Source organism: Thalassophryne amazonica, chromosome 6 (assembly GCF_902500255.1).
Source record: "Thalassophryne amazonica chromosome 6, fThaAma1.1, whole genome shotgun sequence".
Lineage (NCBI taxonomy): Eukaryota > Metazoa > Chordata > Actinopteri > Batrachoidiformes > Batrachoididae > Thalassophryne > Thalassophryne amazonica.
The window spans coordinates 42,377,063-42,404,023 of NC_047108.1; the positions used below are offsets into that span (position 1 = coordinate 42,377,063).

A 26,961-nucleotide genomic window follows, 5' to 3' on the forward strand; every position below is an offset into this window, starting at 1 on the left:
GGAGCTCGGTCACTTGGGAGGAGCTCAGAGTCGAGCTGCTGCTCCTCCACGCCGAAAGGAGTCAGTTGAGGTGGCTCGGGCATCTTTTCCGGATGCCCCCTGGACGCCTCGCTGGAGAGGTGTTCCGGGCACGTCCCACTGAGAGGAGGCCCCGGGGAAGACCCAGGACACGCTGGAGGGACTACATCTCTCGGCTGGCTTGGGAACGCCTTGGGGTTCCCCCGGAGGAGCTGGAGGAGGTGTGTGTGGATCGGGAGGTCTGGGCGGCTTTGCTTGAGCTGCTGCCCCCGCGACCCGACTCCAGATAAAGCGGAAGAAAATGGATGGATGGATGGATGGATGATTTTACCTGGAAGCAAAATGCTCTCTGAAATACAAGACTTTGCACAGTTAATACAAATATAACGTGATCTAGTCTAAAAATGCAGACAAACTGCAAATTGTTGAAGGTAGAAACGCTGTTAGAAAAACATACACAGTAGATCACCTCTCCAAACAACTTTATCTGCTTCATACGTCACTACAATTACAATGTCTTTGAACTATTTAATGAAAAGATAAGGAAATGGAAAAAAAATGAAGGAAAAAAGAAAAGATGCAATAAACGAATAAGCCCCAGAGCTCTCTAATGTCCTACTGTGATCTCAATCACATATTCACATTAAATGTTTATGCTGAAGAGGTCATTCAGCAATTTATGCATTCAGCAGCAAACATTCTAAAGGAAAACATTTTATATAATCACTGCTGGTGCCAGCATTAACAATTTTCTGCATGTGAAATAAATGGGTAATTAAAAGAAAATTTAAATTTTCACATTAATATGCAGATTTTCAAGGCAAAGTGCTCTAGATTGTAATCCATATTTATTTTATGTGTTTTTATAGTGCATAACATTATCCAGCACATTTGAGCATTACAACCTTCATCACTGCATCCTGAAAGTCTTTACAGAGATGTCATTTTTATGCCAGCTACTGATAAATGTTAAAATTAAGATGCCCGCATCCATACAGTGTAAATGGTCAAATTTCATTCAGTGTCGAAATGTTTTTCTGGGATGTTGCTGGGAAACCTGGTGCTGATCATTCTGCAGAGTTCAGGCATCACACAGCAGAACACGAGACATGTCTCCCCACGGTGGTGGAATTCGATAGTGCAGGTGTGTTTTTGTCACAGCTCACAGACTAACTGGGGCAGCTTAGGCACTCTTACGCACATGCCCACACAAAAAGACACAATCATACAGATGCAGCAGAAACAATAATCATGTGTCTCTCATATGGAGCTCTGCTGGGTGTGTCCTTCAGATACATTTGGCCTCCATGTCGTAGAGCTGGAGGAGGTCTGAGATCACAGCATCGATGTTGTCTTTGGTCACGTCCTCACACAGCACCTACACCAACACAATGCAGGCTTCAGCTCCACACAAGGTCACTAATCAGTTGACATCAAAAATACACACACACACACACACACACACACACACACACACACACACACACACACACACACACACACACACACACACACACACACACACACACACACACACACACACACACACACACACACACACACACACACACACACACACACACACACACACCACTTTCATCACATTGACAACTGAAGTGGAAAGAACCAAATTATAATATGATTTTGCAATCAGAGTAAATTCCTCTGCTCGGGGAGTAACAGTCACCCACCATTACCTTCAACAACCAGGACAGCATTCCAAATTATGACTTTTATACCAATCAGGTTTTTATGACATCATAATGCAAAAAAGAGAGAGAGAACAATGAGAATGAGATAAAAGTGAAACCATGACACTGCTACAGAAAACTAAGTTTCAAATAAAATTAATTATTATGAGACAGATCAAGATCCCCACCAAAATTTGTTCTTTCATTGTCTCCATAAAGTTAAACTGTTACCACTAAACCATATTTTTGAGTTTTAGTTTAAATGTCAAATGTCATCTCTCCCCGGTTTCGTCGTGATCAAAGCCATATACTCGCATGCACGCACACACACAGGCCACTTGGCTATTGTAATATAGATAATTATATAACGGCTGAGTGGATCCTTGTCATTTGATTGGTGCTTTGTATGTCACGTGATACAGATTATTCGTCCCAATTGTGTTGCGTTGCAATTAGAGTGCAATTTGGTTCCATACGTTTAGTACCATTGCATGCTGTGAACCCCGCCCACTAGTGGGGGCAGCTTTTAGGTACACATGCGGAGTTTGTTTTGCTGACGGATGACGATTTGAAGGAACTGACAGTGCTAATTCTTCGATTGAACACACACACACACACACACACACACACACACACACACACACACACACACACACACACACACACACACACACAAAGAAATCTGTTGAGCTGTAAGCCGTCTGGAGGCATGAAGAGCTGTTAAAAGGAATTTAGAATGAAATGCTGGACTAATTTCTGGCATGATTTTTTTCGCTGCACTGAAGAGGTACAGTTTGTTTTTTTGTTTTTTGGAAGTACACAAAGTCTGTGCACAGCATCGCGGACTTCGTCAGAATTATTTTTGGACTCCTATTTAAAGTTCGTGTTGGATTGTTGATGTCAAAGCAGCAGTGATGCACAAAAGTTGGACAAATTTCTGATGTGATTTTTCGCTGGAGTGAGGAAGTACACAGCCTTTCTTTGGGAGTACACAAAGTCAGTGTAGTGGCACACCAAAATGCCCCTTTTCTGTTGTTTGTAAATTAATATAATATCAAATGATAAGGGTCTATTTTAGCTGTTATATAAAACAAATAATGAATGTTTTTACATTCTTTCAATGGAATGAATATTTCATGAGGTGTTCCTACCGCTGAACTCATAAACATTCATTATTTGTATACTACAGCACCACGTTCGTAGAGCACAAACCTCCCCCCAACACTAGTTTCCAATTCCACAAATTTTTACCTTGAAAAAAATTTTCAAGGCCAAAGTCCTGCTAGAAATGGTTTTCCATAAGCTAAAATATAATACAAAACATCAAAAGGGCTTTTCAATGTTAAAAATAATCAAATATCCGCTTAATCTGCAATATGGATCAAATGCGGCACAGTCTATTCATTGAGAGTGGCAGTTTGCACCTCACTGACACAAATGAGAGTGATTGAGACACTTTTGATTGAGATATAATGCAAAATGTACACCAAATGGGCTTTTCAATATTAAATTCAAATGTCACTCGGGAGGAGCTCTGAGTCGAGCTGCTGCTCCTCCACATCGAAAGGAGTCAGTTGAGGTGACTCGGGCATCTCTTCTGGATGCCCCCTGGACGTCTCGCTGGAGAGGTGTTCTGGGCACGTCCCATTGGGAGGAGGCCCCGGGGAAGACCCAGGACACGCTGGAGGGACTACATCTCTTGGCTGGCTTGGGAACGCCTTGGGGTTCCCCCGGAGGAGCTGGGGGAGGTGTGTGTGGATCGGGAGCTTGAGCTGCTGCCCCCGCGACCCGACTCCGGATAAAGCGGAAGAAAATGGATGGATGGATGGATGTTTACAAAATCCACAACCAGATCAGATCCTGATCAAACTTTGTCAATTGATAGTGAGTGCAAGCCTGCACCTCACGTTCAAATATGAGTGTGATTGGAGCACGTTTCATTAAGATATAATGTAAAATATACATTAAATGGAGTTTTCAATGTCAAATTTAAATGGCCACAAAATCTGTAATCTGGATGAGATCCAGGTCAAACATTGTCAGTTGATAAATGATACCATCCTACAAAATATGAAAGAAATTTGATCTTTTTTGACAGAGTTATGAATTTTGCAAATTCGCTCAATGTTAAAAATAAGGATTTTTTCCAATTTTCCAAATGGGCGAAAACATAACCTCCCCCAACTTCATTGATGGAGGCAATAACATTTTTTTTTGCCTCGGACCTGCCCCGGTTGCTCAGGGGTCACCACAATGGATCAAGACAGCGCCACATTGAGATTTTGCATAAGTTCTACACTGTATACCTTCATGATACAACAAAGAGAAATACATGTTCAGCTCTTAAATGAAAAAGAGCAGCATCTGGCACAGTATTGATTACACTTGTATTATTACAACTTCCAAAATAGCCCCGCAAAGCAATAAATTAATTCCAGTTGCTGAGCTGATACCTTGACCACTCGTGCCACAAGTCATGAGCGATCACGGCAAATGGCATGACTGATCATAAGGTCATACGCTGGCAGCACCACCAATCGTCAGGTGGTACAAGCAGCTGCACAAGTTGTGCCACAAATTGTGGTTTCTTCGGTGTGACCAGCGCTGCCACCTAATCAGGACCTACTCTGCTTCACCTCTAAGGTCTGACAGGATCAGATGCGCACAGAACTGTGCAGCTGCAATAATAATAATAAATGTAGCAAACACAATATTTAAAAAAATAAATTACTTAATTTCAATAAATTTTCAAGCTTATAACCTCCAAAGAGTGCCAAACTTCTATCAACAACTTCAAGGTTTGCTGAAATAATATATCCTGGTGGTAGCTGTTTTTTTTATGTTCAAATGAATATAGGGACATGTGGCACAGTGACTTAGTGGTCATCACTGTTGTCTCCCAGCAAGAAGGTCCTGGGATCGCTTCCCACCTGATCCTTTCTGTGTATGTTCTCCTCTTTTTTGCGCGGGCTGCCTCCAGGAAGCTCCAGCTCCCTCCCACCTCCAACGACATGCAGATCCTTAAACCAGAGTTGGGATGAAGTCACTGTCAAGTGATCAATCTGCAAGTCCCAAGTCAAGTCTCAAGTCAGCTTGCAAACAACTGGTTTTCATTATGACTTGGGACTTGCTGATTCATGACTTGAGAGTGACTTGATGGTGACTTCGTCCCACCTCTGCTTTAAACTGAAAGGAGGAGTGAGTGTCTGAATGTTTTTGTCTGTCTACATGTGGCCCTGCGATAGACTGACGGCATGTCCAGAATGCACCCCACCTCTCACCCAGTGACGGCTGGGATAGGCTCCAGTCCACCCACGACCCTTAGCTGGAACAAGCGGGATTATGAATGAATGAATATGGGGACATTCACTGTCTCTTGCACTGCACACACATTACCATGAACGCACTGTAAATTAAGCACACACACCTGCCACCACTCTCTCTCTCCAACAGGCAACTCCACTCCATAGCTGTTTAGAGCGAGGTACAGTGTTGCAACAGCAATATGCTGTGGTGTGTGGCGGATACACATGTCACCATGGTAGCAGTCTCTCAGCAACGCCCAGCAAGTCTCAGCAACGGGGGTTCGAGACCATGCGTGGCGGTTCACCAGTGACCTCACAGACAACAAGTAGTGGAGTAAATACTGGGGAGAGAAAAAGTGAAAAACATAACACTGGACATCAGTTTCAGTCTTAAGCCCTGGTCCCTCCGAATAATGAAGGATGAATAATGAGTCACGTAGCATGTTTTTTTTTTTTTTTGGTATGAGTCCAGTTATTCAACAATCGTGGGAGAAAAGTGGCTCTGAGAGGCACAATATTCGGATAACGAGATTCATCTCTGAGCCTGGTGCTAATTTCAAGAAGTTCAAAATTTAGCAACAACAGCGTAGGGCAGTTTGTGTATGAGGTACTACAAGGACAAACAAGGATTTAAGAGACATGTTTGTGGTGAGGACGAGGCTGTTAAAAGCCCATTATATGAGCACCTGGCAGCTACGAGGACCGGACAGGCTATTTTTGACAGGCTCAGCCCTCTTGCACACTACAATTCCACCTGCTTTGTGCGCCGGATGATGTATATAAAATAATTATTTTGTAGCAGATTAATCATTTTTTGTCAGAGCTTGGATGTTGAAAACACCTCTAATCGCTTCTGGAATCACAGAGGACATTTGGAGCTTGTTTCCTCTCTCTTTCTCATGCACTGAGGTGGTGAACATATTTGGAACAGCCTAAAAGGTAATTATTTGGAATGTTTTTATTGTAATAGCTTGGTAAAACAGTTGCATGTTCATTCCTTCTTTATAAGCAACTGTAAAAGTATGTTTATGATAGATTTAACATCTTGTTATTAATGGATCAGATGAGGTGATCAGATGAGGCGTGTTCTGTGCACGCTGAGGCAATGACTTGTGCTCAAGATGAGCATTAACGCAGAATGCGATCTTGAAAAAGACTGATTTTGCATACATTAACGGACGAACACAAAGTTAAACGTTGGATCACGGTGTCAAAATGACTGCGAAGTCACAGAAGAAATAAAGCCAGCGATAAGAAACGCAGAGGCGATTGTCCAGGAACCCGTGGTTCGGTTCTAGCTGGTCTGGTGCATTTAATGACTCTGGAACACAGGTGAACAGCAGCCTGGCGCACACCAGCCGGACTGTGTGACATCATCATGAATGGATGCTGTGAACTGAAAAGCCACACTTTAAAGGGACCTAGTGTGGGAGGGCTGGAGGTTTGGACCAAACCTATGCCTAAACGTGCACCAACGTCGCGTTACATGGCACTACATGGATCACACGTGGCTTGACATGAATCATATGCGGCAACACGAGCCACTGGATCCTGGACAGGGCTCAAATGACAGGTCAGTCATGGATCACTAGAGGCTGATACTTGGCATGTGAGGTACAGAGAGGCGCCTTAGTAGCTGACACGTGACTGCTTAAACACGGACCGTTCTTCGAATAATCACTGACACACCCACGCGTGGCTCATTATTCAAGGCTTATTATTCAGTGGCACCGAGGTGTTAGTGAGAGGAAAGCAAGGACATTTTGATGCACTACTGCACAGGAAATTTTGCTGAGTAAAATTTATTCTGCTGGGATAGTATTTGATCCTAGTCTAAATAGAGTAAATTGCCGGCCTGCTCTGTGTCAGCCTGATCCCGTCAGATCTCAGAAGCTAAGCAGAGCAGGATCTGGTTAGTACTTGGATGGGAGACCTCTTTGGAACACCAGCGGCTGTGTGTGTTTCTCCAGGTAAAACTGGAGTTGCGTCAGGAAGGGCATCCGGCATAAAACTTGTGCCAATTACCAATGCGGATCAGGCTGTATCCGCTGTGGCAACCCCGAACAAAACCGGGAGCAGCCGAATGAACAACAACAACAACAACAACACTCTATCATAGAGTGAATCAGCTCGACAGTTGTGGCAGACTGAACGGTCCGCCCTCTAAACATTGGTCCGCCCTGCGTCCACTGTGCATGTGTCGTGCTGGAGCCCAGCCGCCCGTGTGACACAGAGTCTCTCCGCCCAAAGCGATCAAATGGATTAATGGGATTATTAACCATCAGATGACAAGGTAAAACCTCTTGAATCATTATAAAGTCAGTTTTAAGCAGAAACAAGGCTTTAAACGGTGATACATTGAAATGTCTGATGTGCAGTGAACACATCAGCTAACAGCTTGTGTAGCTGCCCCGCTCTGATCACTTCCTCCGTCTGTTATTATGGAATAATGCTGAATTTATGCGGACAAGACTGTTGTACAAAAGCTTCAGATATCTGTCACTGAGATAGATGATGACTGGAGTGCAGATTGAAGCAGAAACGAGGTGATTATCAGTGAACCGCGGCTGATGACATAAGCGCAGTGAAGGAAGGGCGGACAGAGGACTGTTCGGTCTGTGACACCATCTGTTCAATGCAAGTGGTTTTACTCCAATAAGAGTTGATTTTACATTGTTTTGAGTTGATTTCGCTCTGTGATAGAGTATAATTCACTCTATTTAGACTGCGATCAAATGCTATCCCAGCAGAGTAAAAATTTCCTCTGTGTCTTTTACTAAAGCAACGGGCAACTATTGCAATCTGCAGGCAATTACGTCTAGAGAAGCAGAGAACACCTTGAAGTACATGTTTACAATTTCTACAGCAACAAAACTACAAACAATATTGAAGACATAAATTCAAAGGCAATGAATTAATAAAATAAAATCTCAAAAGTTTGAAGATATCTACAGGACCATACTGCTAACAGACAATGATAAATAAATATATGATACTGATATGCTTAGTTTGTCTTTAAAACCAGACGATTATATATAAAAGATGTTTAAAGAAGTTGTCGGTACACTTGTGATTTATCTCCCTTAAGCCTCCACTTTTAGACCTGGAGAAGTTACTAAATTTGTAAGGCTGAGAGAAAAGAGAAATATCAGCTATATGCACACAGCTCTCATAACTTCTGAAAAACCCATGGAAGAATTTAGTCTGCAAAAGGAGGACACGTTTAGAGTTGCAGTTGAGTTTTTTTCTGAAAAGGAAATGAAGACAGACCTAACAGTTAAAAGTAATGAGGTGATTGCGAGGTATGAACAAACACCAGGTAAAAACTTTTTTCAAAAAGATATCAGTTTGTCAAAGTGTAACAGAAAAACTCATTGCAAAACTGAAATGTGAGCCAGAACTGAACATTAAACTGTCAGCTGTAGATTAATACTCCTTGTGTACAACCCAACATTCTTCTGCAAGTTGTAGTAGATGGAGAGAATTTGGCTCTATTATCTTACTATTCATTTTATTTGTTTAATTTTATTCAGTCTCTTTGGATCTGGAATGACTTCATATCAAATTAGCAGTTACTTAGGGAGAATGAGATGAGTATCATTTGTATTGTGTGGAAGCCTCAGCTATGACATTTTGTCCATGTGGCACATTTTCTAAGCACGATTCAACACCACGTAGGTGCTTCAGGGTTGACAGTAGATGGAGGAACATAAGAGGATGGCCACATTTCATCTGGCTGGAGTAGACATGTTTATTTTCAAGATTTGGAGTTGTCTGTTTAGGTGGTTTCCATCCAGGACCCAGGGTGGTTTCATGGTGTGGCAGAAGCAGTGATGCACAGCATCAGAGCAATTCCCCAGATGTGAAAAGACTTGATTTCACTTTGTGGAGAAAGGATTTGACTGCCACTGTACAGGCTTGGCAGACCGCCAGGCCAAAGTGGGGCCAACAAACCAAAACATTTTACAACATAAACTTTCATAAACAAACAAACAAAACAGTATCAAGGTGGGATTTATTGTGGACAGGTCTCTCTTTTTCTTTTTTTTAGTGCTGCAAATAGAAATACATCAATGTCCTGCTGATAACTCATATTTTCTTGAATGTGGTCAATAGTAATATGATTTTATCATCAAAGCAGCTGCAACCCATTAATGTGAAACGGTGACTGCATTGCTGCTAGGCTCAGCTAAGACTGACAACTTAATGGCAGAGTGCTTACAGTTTTCTTCAAAACACACTTAAGCAATATCAAGACGTTTTGTCAGTTAGTCATCTGGAAAAACTGCATGTTTGAAATATATTCGTTCAGATCCACCAGGACCACCTGTCTAAACTGAGCGATCAGAGGAGAAGGGCCTTAGTCAGGGAGGTGACCAAGAACCTAATGGTCACTCTGTCAGAGCTCCAGGATTCCTCTGTGGAGAGAGGAAGGAAGCCACTCCTTAGTAAAAGGCACATGGCAGTTCACCTGGAGTTTGCCAAAAGGCACCTGAAGGGCACTCAAACTATGAGAAACAAAATTCTCTGGTATGATGAGACAAAGATTGAACTCTTTGGCATGAATGCCAGGCATCATGTTAGGAGGAACCTAGGCACCATCCCAACAGTGAAGCATGGTGTTGGCAGCATCATGTTGTGGGGATGTTTTTCAGCAGCAGGAACTGGGAGACTAGTCAGGATTAAGGGAAAGATGACTGCAGCAATGTACACAGACATCCTGAATGAAAACATCCTCCAGAACGCTCTTGATCTCAGACTGGAGCGAAGGCTTATCTTTCAACAGGACAATGACCCTAAAAACATAGCCAAGATATCAAAGGAGTGGCTTCAGGACAACTCTGTGAATGTCCTTGAGTGGTCCAGCCAGAGCCCAGACCTGAATCCGATTAAATATCTCTGGAGAGATCTGAAAATGGCTGTGCACCAACACTTCCCATTCAACATGATGGAGCTTGAGAGGTGCTGCAAAGAGGAATGGGCAAAACTACCCAAAGATAGGTGCACCAACCTTGTGGCATCATATTCAAGAAGACTTGAGGCTGTAATTGCTGCCAAAGGTGCATCAACAAAGTATTGAGCAAAGGGTGAGAATACTTATCCATCCATCCATCCATTTTCTTCCACTTTATCCGGAGTCGGGTTGTGGGGGCAGCAGCTCAAGCAAAGCCGCCCAGACCTCCCGATCCACACACACCTCCCCCAGCTCCTCTGGGGGAACCCCAAGGCGTTCCCAAGCCAGCCGAGAGATGTAGTCCCTCCAGCGTGTCCTGGGTCTTCCCAGGGGCCTCCTCCCGATGGGACGTGCCCGGAACACCTCTCCAGGGAGGCGTCCAGGGGGCATCTGGAAAAGATGCCCAAGCCACCTCAACTGGCTCCTTTCGATGTGGAGGAGCAGCGGCTCGACTCCGAGCTCCTCCCGAGTGACCGAGCTCCTCACCCTATCTCTAAGGGAGCACCCAGCCACCCTTCGAAGGAAACTCATCTCGGCCGCTTGTACTCGCGATCTCGTTCTTTCGGTCATGAGCCAAATCTCATGACAACAGGTGAGGATCGGAACATAGATCGATCGGTAAATCGAGAGCTTTGCCCCCCTACTCAGCACTCTCTTCACCACCACAGTCTGATACAGCAACCACATCACTGCAGATGCTGCACCGATCCATCTATCAATCTCACGCTCCATCCGTCCCTCACTTGTGAACAAGACACAGAGATACTTAAACTCCTCCACTTGAGGCAAGGACACTCCACCGACCTGAAGAGGGCAAAGCACCTTTTTCCGGTCAAGAACCATGGCCTCGGATTTGGAGGTGCTGACTTTCATCCCGGACGCTTCACACTCGGCTGCAAACCGCCCCAGTGAACGCTGAAGGTCCTGATTTGACGAAGCCAACAGAACCACATCGTCTGCAAACAGCAGAGAAGAGAGTCTGTGGTTCCCAAACCAGACCTCCTCTACACCCTGGCTGCGGTGACAAAGGGCAGCCCTGGTGGAGGCCAACGTGCACTGGAAACTGGTTCGACTTACTACCGGCAATGCGAACCAAGCTCCTGCTGTGGTTGTACAGGGACCGGATAGCCCTTAGCAAAGGACCCCGGACCCTGTACTCTCGGAGCACCCCCACAGGGTGCCCCGAGGGATACGGTGGAACACCTTCTCCAGATCCACAAAGCACATGTGGACTGGTTTGGCGAACTCCCATGAACCCTTGAGCACCCGATGGAGCGTGTAGAGCTGGTCCAGTGTGCCACGACCAGGACGAAAACCACACTGCTCCTCCTGAATCCGAGGTTCGACTATCGTTGAATTCTCCTCTCCAGTACTCTGGAATAGACTTTACCGGGGAGGCTGAGGAGTGTGATCCCCCTGTAGTTGGAACACACCCTCCGGTCCCCCTTCTTAAACAGAGGGACCACCACCCCGGTCTGCCAATCCAGAGGCACTGTCCCCGACCGCCACGCGATGTTGCAGAGGCGTGTCAGCCAGGACAGTCCCACAACACCCAGAGACTTAAGGTACTCAGGACGGATTTCATCCACCCCAGGAGCCTTGCCACCAAGGAGCTTTCTAACCACCTCGGTGACTTCGGCCTGGGTAATGGATGAGTCCGCCTCCTGAGGCGTCGGATGGTTTGCCAGAATTTCTTCGAGGCCGACTGATAGTCCACCTCCATGGCCTCCCCAAACTCCTCCCTGAGTTTTTGCCTCTGCGACCACATGGGCTGCGGCATCCTTGGCCTGCCGGTACCTGTGAGCTGCCTCCGGGGTCCCACCTACCAACAAGGACAAGTAGGACTCCTTCTTCAGCTTGACGGCATCCTTTACTTCAAGGGGTCCACCACCGGGTTCAGGGATTGTCGCCGCGACAGGCACCAGACACCTTGTGACCACAGCTACGAGCGGCCACATCGACAATGGAGGTGGAGAACATGGTCCACTTGGACTCCATGTCTCCAACCTCCCCCGGGATCTGGGAGAAGCTCTCCCGGAGGTGGGAGTTGAAGACCTCGCTGACAGAGGGTTCCGCCAGTCGTTCCCGGCAGACCCTCATGATACATTTGGGCCTGCCAGGTCTGACCGGCTTCCTCCCCTCCCAGCGGATCCAACTCACCACCAGGTGGTGATTGGTCGACAGCTCAGCCCATCTCTTCACTTGAGTGTCCGAGACACGTGGCCGAAGGTCAGATGATATGACTACAAAGTCAATCATCGACCTCCGGCTCAGGGTGTCCTGGTGCCACGTGCACTTATGGACACCCTTGTGCTCGAACATGGTGTTCATGATGGACAAATTGTGACTAGCACAGAAGTCCAACAACTGAACACCACTCGGGTTCAGATCGGGGAGGCCGTGCTTCCCGATCACCCCCTCCAGGTGTCACTGTCGCCGCCCACGTGGGCGTTGAAATCCCCCAGGAGAACAATGGAGTCCCCAGTCGGAGCGCTATCTAGTACCCCTCCCAGGGACTCCAACAAGGTCAGGTACTATCCACTGTCGCTTGGCCCGTAGGCTGAGACAACAGTGAGAGACTTGTCCCCGACCCAAAGGCATAGGGACGTGACCCTCTCGTTCACCAGAGTGAACTCCAACACATGGCGACTGAGCTGGGGAGCAATAAGCAATGTGACCCCAGCTCTCCGCCTCTCCACGTGGGCAACGCCAGAGAAGTGGAGCGTCCAGCCCCTCTCCAGGAGTTGGGTACCAGAGCCCAAACTGTGCATGGAGGTGAGCCCGACTATCTCTAGTCGGTATTTCTCAACCTCCCGCACAAGCTCAGGCTCCTTCCCCCCCAGCGAGGTGACATTCCACGTCCCCAACAGCCAGGGGCTGTGAGCGCGGACCGGCCTGCCGGGCCATCCGCCCTCGACCGCCCACCCAATCCTCTCTGCACCCGAACCCCATGGCCCCCTCTGCAGGTGGTGAACCCACAGGAGGGCGGGCCCACGTCGCTCTTTCGGGCTGAGCCCGGCAGGGCCCCATGGGCTAAGGCCCGACCACCAGGCTTCGCGCGCAAGCCCCACCCCCAGGCCTGGCTCCAGGGTGGCGCCCCGGCTCCGCCATACCGGGCAATGTCTCAGTCCTTGATTTTTTTACTGGTTATGGGAGCTTCTGAACTGCCCTTAGTCTGACCCGTCACCTAGGACCTGTTTGCCTTGGGAGACCCTACAAGGGGCACAAAGCCCCCGACAACATAGCTCCTAGGATCATCCGGGTACGCAAACTCCCCCACCACGATACGGTGGCAGCTAGAGGGGGAGGAGAATACTTATGTACATGTGATAAGGTGGCAACATGAGAATACTTATGTACATGTGAGTTTGTCATTTGCGAAAATCATACAATACAGTTTTCTGGATTTTTTTTAAGATTCTGTCTGTCACAGTTGAAGCATATCTACAATAAAAATGACAGACCTCTCTATTCTTTGGAGGTCAAAAAATTTGCCTCCCTGTATCTGTGAAAACTGCTATAGAAATAAACTACTTACTGCTAACTTTTATTGATGCAGGACAGTAGGCTATTGAAAGGGAGATTTTAACATTGCGGTGCCATCAGATGACCAGCAACAAGATCAACTGCATGTGAAGGTAAAATAAAATATTCACAATAATGACAACAATAATAACAATCTTATTAGCACCCTGTCAGTAAATCTTGTTTATAATGTGTGAAATATTATTTGGGTTAAAAATACACACTAGTATTATGTAATAACTGGGAAGCTTTGTGTTTTTTAACTTGTTAAAAAAACAAGGTTAGGTTTTGTTGTTTGTTCAGCAAAACTGAATAATTTAGTATGAAATAATGAAATTAATACTGGAGTATCTCATTATAAACAAGACTGTTGCTATAAGACCACACTGTCATCATAATTAGAAGCTGAACAATGATCAGATATGAAAACAAATGTAATATACAACCCCTGGCAAAAATTATGGAATCACTGGCCTCAGAGGATGTTCATTCAGTTGTTTTGTAGAAAAAAAGCAGATCACAGACATGACACAAAACTAAAGTAATTTCAAATGGCAACTTTCTGGCTTTAAGAAACACTATAAGAAATCAAGAAAAAAATTGTGGCAGTCAGTAACGGTTACTTTTTTAGACCAAGCAGAGGGAAAAAAATATGGACTCACTCAATTCTGAGGAATAAATTATGGAATCACGCTGTAAATTTTCATCCCCAAAACTAACACCTGCATCAAATCAGATCTGCTTGTTAGTCTGCATCTAAAAAGGAGTGATCACACCTTGGAGAGCTGTTGCACCAAGTGGACTGACATGAATCATGGCTCCAACACGAGAGATGTCAATTGAAACAAAGGAGAGGATTATCAAACTCTTAAAAGAGGGTAAATCATCACGCAATGTTGCAAAAGATGTTAGTTGTTCACAGTCAGCTGTGTCTAAACTCTGGACCAAATACAAACAACATGGGAAGGTTGTTAAAGGCAAACATACTGGTAGACCAAGGAAGACATCAAAGCGTCAAGACAGAAAACTTAAAGCAATATGTCTCAAAAATCGAAAATGCACAACAAAACAAATGAGGAACGAATGGGAGGAAACTGGAGTCAACGTCTGTGACCAAACTGTAAAAAACCGCCTAAAGGAAATGAGATTTACATACAGAAAAGCTAAACAAAAGCCATCATTAACAACTAAACAGAAAAAAAACAAGGTTACAATGAGCTAAGGAAAAGCAATCGTGGACTGTGGATGACTGGATGAAAGTCATATTCAGTGATGAATCTCGAATCTGCATTGGGCAAGGTGATGATGTCAGGTAAAGGCACTGGGGAGATGGCTGTCATTACATCATCAATAAATGCACAAGTTTACGTTGATATTATGGACACTTTTCTTATCCCATCAATTGAAAGGATGTTTGGGGATGATGAAATCATTTTTCAAGATGATAATGCATCTTGCCATAGAGCAAAAACTGTGAAAACATTCCTTGCAAAAAGACACATAGGGTCAATGTCATGGCCTGCAAATAGTCCGGATCTTAATCCAATTGAAAATCTTTGGTGGAAGTTGAAGAAAATGGTCCATGACAAGGCTCCAACCTGCAAAGCTGATCTGGCAACAGCAATCAGAGAAAGTTGGAGCCAGATTGATGAAGAGTACTGTTTGTCACTCATTAAGTCCATGCCTCAGAGACTGCAAGTTGTTATAAAAGCCAGAGGTGGTGCAACAAAATACTACTGATGTGTTGGAGCGTTCTTTTGTTTTTCATGATGCCATAATTTTTTCCTCAGAATTGAGTGATTCCATATTTTTTTCCCTCTGCTTGGTCTAAAAAAGTAACCGTTACTGACTGCCACAATTTTTTTTTCCTGATTTCTTATAGTGTTTCTTAAAGCCAGGAAGTTGCCATTTGAAATGACTTTAGTTTTGTGTCATGTCTGTGATCTGCTTTTTTTCTACAAAATTAAACAACTGAATGAACATCCGCCGAGGCCGGTGATTCCATAATTTTTACCAGGGGTTGTAGTACAGTCAATAAGTTTGTTGAAACATTTCTTTGACCCAGATCTTCCAACAACAGTAGACAGAATCCATGACAATGACAACATCAGACAGTGACAGAAACAGACAAGCAGACTCAACACTAACCATGTGAGACAGGAAGGCAAACACACACACACAGTTACCTTGTGCGGGTGTTGGAAGGAGACATGGAAGTTGAGCTGTCGCAAGATCAGGAGCTCACACTGCACCACGCTGTCCCTTAGGTCCCAGAACTCCTTGTCACATTCTAGAGGAGCACTGCCACTGTTGAAATACCTGGAAGGGACAAAAAAAAACAAAACAAAAAAAAGAGTAATGCCGCGTTCACACAGGGCATGCAGCGAGCGACAGCAGCGACAGGTTGCCATGTAATCCCTATGGAACGACGCGTTTTGGCGCCAAGTCACGCAGCGCAACGCGATGGACGTGAATGAAGCGACGCGAGTGAAGTGATTTTGAGTGATTGGCGCGTTTGTGGCACGATATTGCGTCGTGTCACATCGCGTTGCCCTCCTCCCAAAGTTGAAAAATCTGAACTTTTTCATCTTGTTGCGCCAGGATGACCAATCAGGGACTGAATATGTAGTGACGTGGAGATGTATGGAGTTTGACTGAAGATGTGAACATGTCCTGTCTCTGGTAGCAGCCTGTGAGCAGGACTTATGTCCCTTTTGTCCTTTATTTCACAATTATGACAGAGTTTTTGGAGCAGAGCAGCAGCCCCACAGCAGCGGGAGCGGAGTTTCTTTCTCTTTTTATCTTACGTGCACGCGCGAGCGAATCGTCCATGGAGATTATTTTACTTATTAACTACACAGATATATAATAAAACAAATGATGACTGGTTTCTAAACACAATTATGACAGAGTTTTTTGGGGAAGAGCGAGCTGCAGCCCCGCAGCAAGCAGCGGAGTTTCTTTTTTTTTTTTATTGTTTACATGTGTGCGCATGAACGGGACAGGAGGTCCTCAAACTGGGTCCCGCAGAGGCGGAAGGACTGCTGAAAGCGGCCGTCATCCAGACGCAGCTCCTGCAGCAAATAGTGATACTCCCCAAATTGGAAACGTCTCATGACGTTTGTCAACTCGCTCCATGTGATCAAGGTCTGTCATGTTAACTTGACTGACAACCAGAGCCGGCGAGCGGAATGGAAGCTCCTCCCATTTGATGACACCGGGGCGAATTTTTGCAGCAAAAGCAGAGCGACACACCGGGTGATGGTGGCGCGTCCGTCGCAACGCGACCCCCGCAAATTTGTGGCGTCTGATCGCGCCCGGTGTGAACGCAGCATAAGAGAGAAGGTGAAACGGAGGTGCAGAGGATACAAGGACCAGTCTCACAGACACACTTCAAAATACAAAACCCCCCAGTATCTATACCGAAAATGACCTCATGCATGTGGCTCTGTATGAGTGTGTTTCACAATGTAGTGCCAAGCCGTCACCTCACACATAGAAAAACTGCAGCACATGCTTCTTATATGATCTACTACAGGTATTTGTAATAAAATGCTCACAAAGGAGCCATTCCATCACCAGAATGTTACCCACTACCTTTGAGCTATGTGATCCCGGTGAACTCCTAAAACATGAGGTTGTTTTCAAGACACGAGAACGATTAAATCAATAATGAGTCACTGCTTTGAGGTGCTCACTTTTTGACACAATGTCAGCCATAGCCTGAAAATGAACTTAACACTTATGAATAAATTAAAAAATAAAACTTTTTCTTTGTGGTTATCCACACAGAAGCAAAACAGCTTTGCAGGTGCACACAGCATAGAAAAATGAAGTATGAGATTTCCATCATATTTATCTTTAACTGGCTCAACTGTGAGTCTTACAAATGGTAAAAAAAAAGACAAATCTTAAATTATTTATTTTATTCCACGTCGCATAAACCCACTGGTGTCTGTCAAGGGCCCTTCATATGGGAAAAATGGCCCATTACTTTAGGAACTAAATGGTAAATGGACTGCATTTATATAGCACTTTTCCATCTGATGCTCAAAGCGCTTTACAGATCAATTCACCCCGATGTGAGGGTGCTGCCATGCAAGGCGCCTACTACACACTGAGAGCAACTGGAGGATTCAGGACCTTGCCCAAGGGCCCTTAGTGATTTTCAAGCCCAACGCTTAACCACTAGACCAGGGGTGGGCAGCGAGGGCCGAGAAAGTGCAGGTTTTTCTTGCAACCAATAACCTCAGCAGGTGGGTTGCTGATGAGCTTCTCCCCTGAACTTAAATACCTGATTGTCAATGAAATCACTTGCTGAGACACCTGATCATGACTGAAATCACCTGCTGAGGTGAATGGTAGTAAGGAAAACCTGCAGTGTCTCGGCCCTTCATGGCACATGATTGCCCACCCCTGCACTAGACCATCACTTCCACTAAAGGACAAATAGCCCTTTTGAAATATGGGTCAGGCTGGGATTTGAACTGAGGATCCTTTGGTCTCAACCCCAACACTTTAACCACTAGACCATCACCTCCACTAAAGGACAAATAACCCTTTTGAGATATGAATCAATGAATCTGTCATGTCAAAACTAGGCAACTACTTTAACAGGTACAACTTGGTACTGTGTTGAAGCACCTTTTGCCTTCAGAACTGCCTTAATTCTTCATGGCATAGATTCAACAAGGTGTTAGAAACATTTCTCAAAGATGTGGGTCCATACTGACATAATGGCATAACACAGTTGCCCATTCAACCAGTCTGCCCATTCTCCTCTGACATCAACAAGGCATCTTCTCTTTTTCCTACCATTTCCTGTAAACCCTAGACATGATTGTGCATGAAAATCCCAATAGATCAACAGTTTCTGAAATACTCAGACCAGCCCATCTGGCACCAACAACCATGATGCATTCAAAGTCGCTTAAACCCCTTTTCTTCCCCATTCTGATGCTTAATTTGAACTTCAGCAAATCCTCTGGACCACATCTAGATACCTAAATGCATTAAGTTTCTGCCATGTGATTCGCTGATTAGCTATTTGTGCTAACAAGCAAATTGAATAGGCGTACAGTGGCCAGTGAGTATAATGTGCTGAAGAACATAGTCCCTAAACTTTGCACCATACCCATTTAGTTTAACTTTTGCAAATAAAGTATATTTATGCCTGGTCTATAAAAACCATAATGGGGTACAAGAAACTGTATTTTCAAGTTATCACAAGCTCTTATGTGTGTTCTGCACTGTATTATAGACCACTTGTGTAACATGATTAAATTTTCAAATTAACATCACAACTTAGCAGGGATAGTGGGCAAGCGGTTAGTGCACTTTGTTTCAGTACGGAAGGTTCCTGGTTCAAACGCCACCTCTGCCACATTTCTCCATGTAATGTGGAGTTGTGTCAGGAAGGGAATCCGGTGTAAAACTTGTGCCAATTCAACACGCATATTCACCTTGGATTTGTTGTGGTGACCCCAAGTGCAAACTAGGGAGCAACCGAAGGGACTACCATCACAACTTAAAAACTTACGATGCATCATATTTCAAGATGTCTCTTCCGTACAATTTTTTTTTCCTTTCATATTATCAGAGGTTTTCCTAAAGTGCAGAACATTTATTTCAATCATGCAGAATGTATTTTAACCCTCACTTGGAATAACAGGTATATATTATGACAATACATGAGTGCAATTGAGGATTATTTTTTATTACAGATTAAAACTGGGAGAATACTTTACTTGCGTCAGATTTGTGAGCCATAGATGTGAGAGTTCTGTACAATAGCAGTCTATGGTTGCACCTTAAGAATTAAGAATGCACTTGATTTTTGCCAAAGAAAAGTGCAGTCGAGCCATCAGTCCAGTGATAATGTGCATGCCTACACTTGACACCACAATTAAATTGAACTTTTTGAACTCTCCAGGGAGGACGCACTGAGAGCAATGCAGATTTTTCACAGAAATTACGGTAATTTCCAGACTATAAACCGCTACTTTTCCCCCAAACGCTTGATTTGAACACTGCAGCTTTTACAAAGATGCAGCTAATTTATGGATTTTTACAGGCTTTTTCATAAGTCGAAATACGTCAACTGATGCTGTCAATTGATTTCCTGAAAGCTGCGCTCCTCATGCGGTGTAAACTCACACAGTGTAAATATAAGGTCTTACCTGTTCATTTTAGTGAAGAAAAGTGCCTCTCCGGCATATTTATGTGCAACACTTCAGGTGAAAAAAGCATTCACAGTATGTTAAAAGAAAAGTTAAAAAATCTTTCCGTGTAAATATCTCATGTTACAACGTGGAGACCCGCGGCTTATAGACAAGTGCGGCCTATTATGTACACTTTCTTTTTTCTTTTTAAAATTGGTGGGTGCAGCTTTATATTCAGGTGCGCTCTATAGTCCGGAAATTACAGCACCTTCAGTGTTTTGGTTGTTGTTTTCCTTCAGCAGTATGATACAAAATTGGACTGTACAGCAGGAAATAGTGATACATTTTACCTGTGGCTCACATTGATGATGTCACGGGTCCTAATGTGCTGCTCTTCCACTTTTCCAGCCAGGTACATACAGCTCATGGCCACCAGGTAGGGCTCATATGCAGGCATGCTCATGCGCTCAAAGAAACGGTGGTACAACACACATGCTGTAGCCACAGGCACGGAGTGCATACCCAGCTTCACTCCTGCACAAATGATGGAGAAGTAGAAGGGTTGACGTGGACTTACAGTGTGCCCTCTTCTCACACATTCCTATAACAGCATACACTCAGTTGCTGAACAAGACTACAGTGCATCCAGGAAGTTATGTTACAGCCTTATTCCAAAATGGAGTAAATTCATTTAAATTCTACTCACAATACCCCATAATGACAACATGAAAAAAGTTTTTTTTTAATTGTTTCAAATTTGTTAAAAATAATAATAAAAAAAATTAAGAAATCACACATACATACTTTCTTGATGCATCTTCAGCAGCAATTACAGCCTCAAGTCTTCTTGAATATGATGCCACAAGCTTGGTGCACCTACCTTTGGGAAATTTTGCCCATTCCTCTTTGCAACACCTCTCAAGCTCCATCAGGCTGGATGGGGAACGCCGGTGCAAAGCCATTTTCAGATCTTTCCAGAGATGTTCAACTGGATTCAGGTTTGAGCTCTGGTTGGGCCACTCAAGGACATTCATAGAGTTGTCCTGAAGCCACATCTTTGATATCGTGGCTGTGTGCTTAGGGTCACTGACCTGCTGAAAGAGGAACAGTCACCCTAGTCTGAGGTCAAGAGCGCTCTGGAGCAGGTTTTCATCCAGGATGTCTCTGTACATTGCTGCAATCATCTTTCCCTCAATCCTGACTAGTCTCCCAATTCCTGCTGCTGATAAAAAAAAAAAAAAAACACAGTTTGATGCTGCCAACGGTGTCTGGTTTCCTGCAAACACGATGTCTGGCATTCACGCCAAAGAGTTCAATTTTTGTCTCATCAGACCAGACACCTTTGTTTCTCCTGGTCTGAGAGTCCATCAGGTGCCTTTTGGCAAACTCCAGGTGGGCCGCAATGTGCCTTTTACTAAGGAGTGGCTTCTGTCTGGTCACTCAGGCTGGATACAGGCTGGATTGGTGGATTGCTGCAGAGATGGTTGTCCTTCTGGAAGGTTCTCCTCTCTCCACTGATAAATGTTGGAGCTCTGACAAAGTGACAATCATGTTCTTGGTCACCTCCCTAACTAAGGCTCTTCTCCCCTATTGCTCAGTTTAGACGGGTGGCCAGCTCTAGGAAGAGTCCTGATGGATTCAAACCGCTTCCATTTACAGATGGAGGCCGCTTCGCTCATTGGGACCGTCAAAGCAGCAGAAATGTTTCTGTATGCTTCCGCAGTCTTGTGCCTCGAGACAATCCTGTGTCAGAGGTTTACAGACAATTCCTTTGACTTCATGCTTGGTTTGTGCTCTGACATACACTGTCAACTGTGGGACCTTACATGTAGACAGGTGTGTGCCTTTCCAGTTCACGGCCAATCAACTGAATTTACCCCAGGTGGACTCCAATTAAGCTGTAGAAACATCTCAAGGATGATCAGTGGCAACAGGATGCATCAGAGCTCAATTTTGAGTTTCATGGCAAAGGCTGTGAATACTTATGTATACGTGGTGACTTTGTTTTGTTTTTTTGTTGTTGTTGTTGTTAAATTTGCAAAAATCTAAAAAAAAACAAACAAGAAAAAACAACTTTTTTTCATATTATCATTATGGGGTATTGTGTGTAGAATTTTGAGGGGAAAAAAGGAATGTCATCCATTTTGGAATAAGGCTGTAACATAACAAAATGTGTGTGTGGGGGGGGGGGAGTGCTGTTAATACTTTCTGGATGCACTGTGTCTACTTTCACAAGTTGTTTCTCATTGTCACAATGATCTTTGACAAAAAAGAAAACAATCAGAAGCTATCAGGCAAATGACCACTTGAACAAATCGATGAAGAATGATTTTAAGCTCTTAGATTGTTTCCTAATTTTGAGAGCACCTTACAGCAGGGAAATCGTTTTTTTGCAACTTTAGGGCCAAATGAGAAACAGAAAATATTGTAGAGGGCCGGGCCATAAGGCTAAACTCAAGTCTGTACAATAATAAATTTATTCCTATATAAAAAGCAGTAAATAGCATTGTTTTGACAAATTACATGTTCTGATTAGGAAATGAAAAAAGAGGTTACCTTACAAAAATGTAATTTATTCAATCAAATTTTCCAAGACAATAGTGAACAAAATGTGAAATATCTGACTCATTACATTTGTGATCATAATCAGTCACACTGAAGCATTTTGAGTTTAATATACTGTTGAAACTGAAACATACTGTTGGAACAAGGAGGTTCTCAAGCCCCAGTCACATGGCACTAACAAAGGACACCGAAGCCAAAATGAAACAAGAAATCTGGACATTGACTTTCAGAGACATCGTTTAACCGTCGTCCATCTTCATTCCTGTAGCTGGCGCTTCGTCAGAATTTTCAAACTAGTGAAAAATATGAACAAATCCTGACGACAACCTCAATTCGTCCGTATTCCAGGTTGCTTTCTGTCTTGACGGTTCCTCATCGTTTGCGTAGTTTCCATACCGTCAGCGATCCATTTGACTGTCATCCAATTTTGTCCAGCCTCCCAAGTCCGATGTCTTGCACGAACATTGACAATATCTGAACGGATCAATAACTAAAGATCCAATGAGCTGAACGTGAGTCGTCCATGTGTGGGATGAAAAGCAACGTTGTCATATAGAAACAATAGTGGCAATAACGTTTTATCAACTACTTTAACTATTTACACATGTTCCAGCCGTTTGTGGCTGGTACGTGCGCACAGCCGTTCCAGCCTGTTTCCTTTTGATTTTGTTTAAAGCGTCAAGGTTGGCGTTCACTTAGTTTTTCTTTTGTTAGTTGCGGTTTGTTACGTTCCTTTATGCGCTCTTGATTCACAGGCAGGGCTGTGAAATGAAAATCGTGAAATCTGAGGAAAATTCGCAGGGGGTGTGGGGGGCACCTACATTTTCAACATCTCCTGGAAGAACAAATCTCAAAATTAGTGCATATTTAAATGATCCTAGATTCAACCTTTCATTTGAACCATCAATGATCATGTTGAAATAACAGAATATGACGTGGAAGTAGGACCTGGAATGATTTTCCTTTTAATTGTAAACCAAATTATGCATTAACTCAGAACAATTAAACTACATGAAATTCATGAAGACTGAAAAGACTGTTAAAGTATTTCAAAATCCATAGCTAAAGCTTGTAGAATATTTTAAAAATCAGGGTAAAATATCAATAACACACCTTATAGTAAAAAGCCACACATTCTTGTGTAAATTCCTGTAAATCCACTCAAAGCCACAATGTCTTTTTTTCCCATGAAAAAAGTCTACATTAATAAAAACTAATTTACATTATTATGTAAATTCATGTAGCCTAAATTCATTCAAAGCCACAATGTCTTTTTTTCAATGAAAGAAAGTCTCGATTAATGAAAGGAAAAAAAGGCACATAATTTTTTCTGAAATTCTGCTTGAACAGCACAATGTTTATTTTCCAGAGAGAGAAAAAAATTCTTACCAGTTCGCTTTTCCCGTTCACCTTTCAGGTTGTTCATGAAGCTAGCAACAATTCCACGGATTCTTGTCCTTATCACACTTTTTCAAACCGTCTTTCTCGCCATCTTCGCTCTGTCTGATGTTGCTCCGTGACACAGACATACTGCAAAATTCTTCTTTTAAAAATCTGAAAGTTCTAAATGTTTGTGATGTCCGCATGCTACGTTTAGCTAAGCTTCGCACAAGAGCCACACAGTGTCGCGGCAGCAACCAACCAGTCCCGCTTTACGACAACTGTCGTAACAGCCAAGCTTTGAGTGGCATTTATTCTCCTCGAAACTTCGTAGATCCGAGGAAACTGATTTGTATCTGTAACACACAGATCAGTGTTCGTGGACTTATAAAACTTGCATGATGTCGTAAAAGAAGAACGCTTTGCGATAAGCATTTTAAAAACTCAGTAACAATCATAATTGAAAAGTACAACACTAACACCCCCCGCCCCCCTCCCCATGATGAGTTTTCACAGCCCTGTCAGGTTTTTTGGTGATGTGAGAAGTGCAAGATCATTCGTCCACCTTTTCCCGATGATTTGTAACTTTGTGACTTTTTTTTACCCTCCGTTCAGTCATCGTCGTGTGCATCATCCCCGAAAAGCCTGCGTATCAAGAGCGCATGAGTGTGAAAACGAAACATTCATGATCACAGGACCGAAAGCAGGTATAAAACCAAACTGTCTCCGGTGCTGGATCCATGGCCCCATCCACCATCTCCATCACTGTCCCCATGGATAGTTTCCTATGGATCACGCGAATCCACCGTGCCAGGCTGTATGGTGTGAGGCAATCGTTCCATGCCAGGCTCTGCTATTTCGTGATGGCACCGTGCCAGGTTGTGTGGCGTGCATTATGAGATGGCACAGTACCAGGCTGTGTGGTATACATTATGCAATCGCATCATGCCAGGCTGTATGGCGTACATTACGTGATGGCACTGTGCCAGGCTGTGTGGCTTGGGGCAATCGCCCCATGCCAGGCTCTAATATACTCCGAAGGACACGCAGACGCAGCCACAAATGGCCACAAATGGCTTGGGAGATGGACAAAGGTCACACGCAACACTAACTTGATAGAATAGTAAATATTTTATTCTCTCATTTCCAAGCATTTGTAGGTAGTCTGAGTCTGTCAAAGGGCCAGATGCGGCCCGTGGGCCATAAAATGTCCACATGTGCCTTAAAGTAATAGAAAGAAATTTTTTAAAATTTGCTTATTACCTTGCAGTTGGCAAGCTATGCATCAATGAGCTTAGATCTAATTATTTACCAATACCTCATACACACATATATATATATATATATATATATATATATATATACACACACACATACATACACACATGAAACATGTTTGAGAAGTATAGCAAAAGAGCTGTTTCTGGTGTCAAATCAAAGCATGTTTTTCAAGCCTTACAATTCTGTTTAAAAGCCATTTCTATCATAGGAAATCAGAAAAGTGTTTTAATTATAACTTTCAATGATCAGACACAAAAACCACAGATTTATATTTTTGAATGTTCCTGTAACTCCTGACAGAGGAACAGTCACTTGCCCAGTTCTGGATCATTGCCGGTTCCGGATCACTGCTGTAGTATTTGCGCCGCCGTTTCTCGTAATCACCGTGAATAAGCTAATCCTTGGTACCAATGGAAAGACTGATGTTTTGTCTACAAACGACCACACGCTCGACCGGATCCAACCATCTTTGTGTTCAGCAGAGGAATCAAAACATCCGGTCTCGGTGGTGTGCGTGTGTTTTCTGACTCACACATTCGTGCAAGTGTGAAAGTGACGATCTCTAAGAAGTAGCAAAGGTGAGTTAGCAATTCAGTGTCATTGGTTCTAGAGTGGGAAAATACTTACATGCTTAGAAAATGTCAGTGTGTTATGTCTTGCTGTTTAATTGCTGCACACATTTATCTCTGACTCGAAAATTTGCCGGTTGTGGATCACTGAAGCAGCAGCCTTGTGTCAGTACTTGTGAGCCATGTGTGCGTTGGGGGTCATCTCAACATCACAAATGGGCATGAATGTGGGGGCTTTTACTTTTTAATTTGGGAGAAATCTCACCTCCACACATTTAAAACCCTCCTTTGCTCTCCATCTCTAACAATATAAGGTGTGAAATGATAGCAAATTGGGGCATCTTGTGCTATCCTGACCCATTTCATTGAGTTAAAAGCTTAGGGGGCGATGTCAAAATCCAAGAATGTTTATTACCACAGATTTTATTTTATCTTCATTTATTAAGGAATGCCACCCAATTTGAGTAACCACTTCATTTTTTGCTCGTAAAAATGTATAACAGCGCCTTTTGAAACTAAGTAAATTCTCATTCAATAAGTATAATTTATATAATTTTGTGTTCAAAACACATTCTCGGGTACAGTGTGTATCATTCTGCATCAGAAGGACTCCAGCCAGATGCTTGGAATGCCCCCAAAGTGACAGAGTGTCGTGATCCAGAACCGGGCAAAGTGATCCATTTCCAGCAAATATCTGCACCACACATAATGTGGCTTCACACTTTAAGTAGAAGGGCTACACCACCCTGACTTTTTCTGCAAGATAACATCCAAATACCCAATACAACAATACCCAATAAAGGATATTCAGTTGCATTATGGCTCCGTATAGCGGGACTTTCAAAAAAGTGATCCAGAACGGGGCAAATGACTGTACCTTATAATGTAAAAAAAAAAAAAAAAAAAAAAAACTGTGCACCCAAACAATTTTACAGATACATGTGTAAACTACAGAGCAACAAGCAGCCCTGCCAACATGAGTAGAGTTCTGGAGGACTTTCAGTTTCAGAACATGGATGGAGGATTTCAACGTGCTTCAGTGATGAAGATGTTCCAGGAGTGTTTTTTTGGTTACCTGCTTCCATGATGAACCGACACACACGGAAATGTGTTTTTATTTGGCGGGCAGAGTCAGCATCTGTCTCCGCTCCCGGCTGTCTGCTGGCCGCTTGCTGCAGCCACGCTCCGCCGGAGCCGGGGGACAGCCGAAAGGACGGTCCCTCCATTCACTCAGCTTTAAACCATCAAATAAAGACTTTAAAAATGTTAATAAGACGTCCTGCAGTGGGCTGGAACTTTAGCCATCGTTTTAATGAAAGGTTGCTCACGTTATCTCAACAGAAACTCCAACATATTTATATTCCGCTCAAAATAATGCTGAAGTTACCAACGTACCAACATACGGCTGTAATTTCTACAAAGTAAATTAAAAAAAAAATGTGTCTTGAGCTACTTGCTAGTATAGCATTCAGGCAGTGTGCTTTGAGGCGGTGACCGACCGGAATAAAAATA

The 26,961-nt window shown here is 43.7% G+C and overlaps 1 protein-coding gene across 3 annotated transcripts; it reads right to left on the reverse strand.

Annotated features, from left to right (window-relative positions):
* Positions 1-682: 682 nt before the first annotated feature.
* Positions 683-26,899, reverse strand: ccnq (cyclin Q). 3 transcript variants are annotated; one of them, XM_034172068.1, is made up of 5 exons: positions 26,525-26,899; positions 20,005-20,188; positions 15,680-15,812; positions 5,137-5,355; positions 683-1,396 (listed from the first exon to the last, which is right to left on the reverse strand). In XM_034172068.1, exons 1-5 carry the CDS (start codon positions 26,673-26,675, stop codon positions 1,307-1,309), a joined length of 777 nt encoding a protein of 258 aa, XP_034027959.1. In that variant the 5' UTR covers positions 26,676-26,899; the 3' UTR covers positions 683-1,306. The 3 variants fall into 3 exon arrangements, with proteins under 3 accessions (XP_034027959.1, XP_034027961.1, XP_034027960.1); XM_034172070.1 differs by having other exon boundaries at positions 26,529-26,661; XM_034172069.1 differs by lacking the exon at positions 26,525-26,899 and adding an exon at positions 23,609-23,758.
* Between the last annotated feature and the right edge of the window lie 62 nt (positions 26,900-26,961).

What these genes read in the sequence shown, in the direction of transcription:
- ccnq (XM_034172068.1), bottom strand. Translation starts at nt 26,675, where the DNA reads ATGGAGGGACCGTCCTTTCGGCTGTCCCCCGGCTCCGGCGGAGCGTGG. An exon ending in ATCATCAATGTGAGCCACAG is followed by an intron (nt 15,813 to 20,004) that starts GTAAAATGTATC and finishes TGTCCCTTCCAG; the next exon opens with GTATTTCAACAGTGGCAGTG. An exon ending in GAGAGAGAGAGTGGTGGCAG is followed by an intron (nt 1,397 to 5,136) that starts GTGTGTGTGCTT and finishes GTGTTGGTGTAG; the next exon opens with GTGCTGTGTGAGGACGTGAC.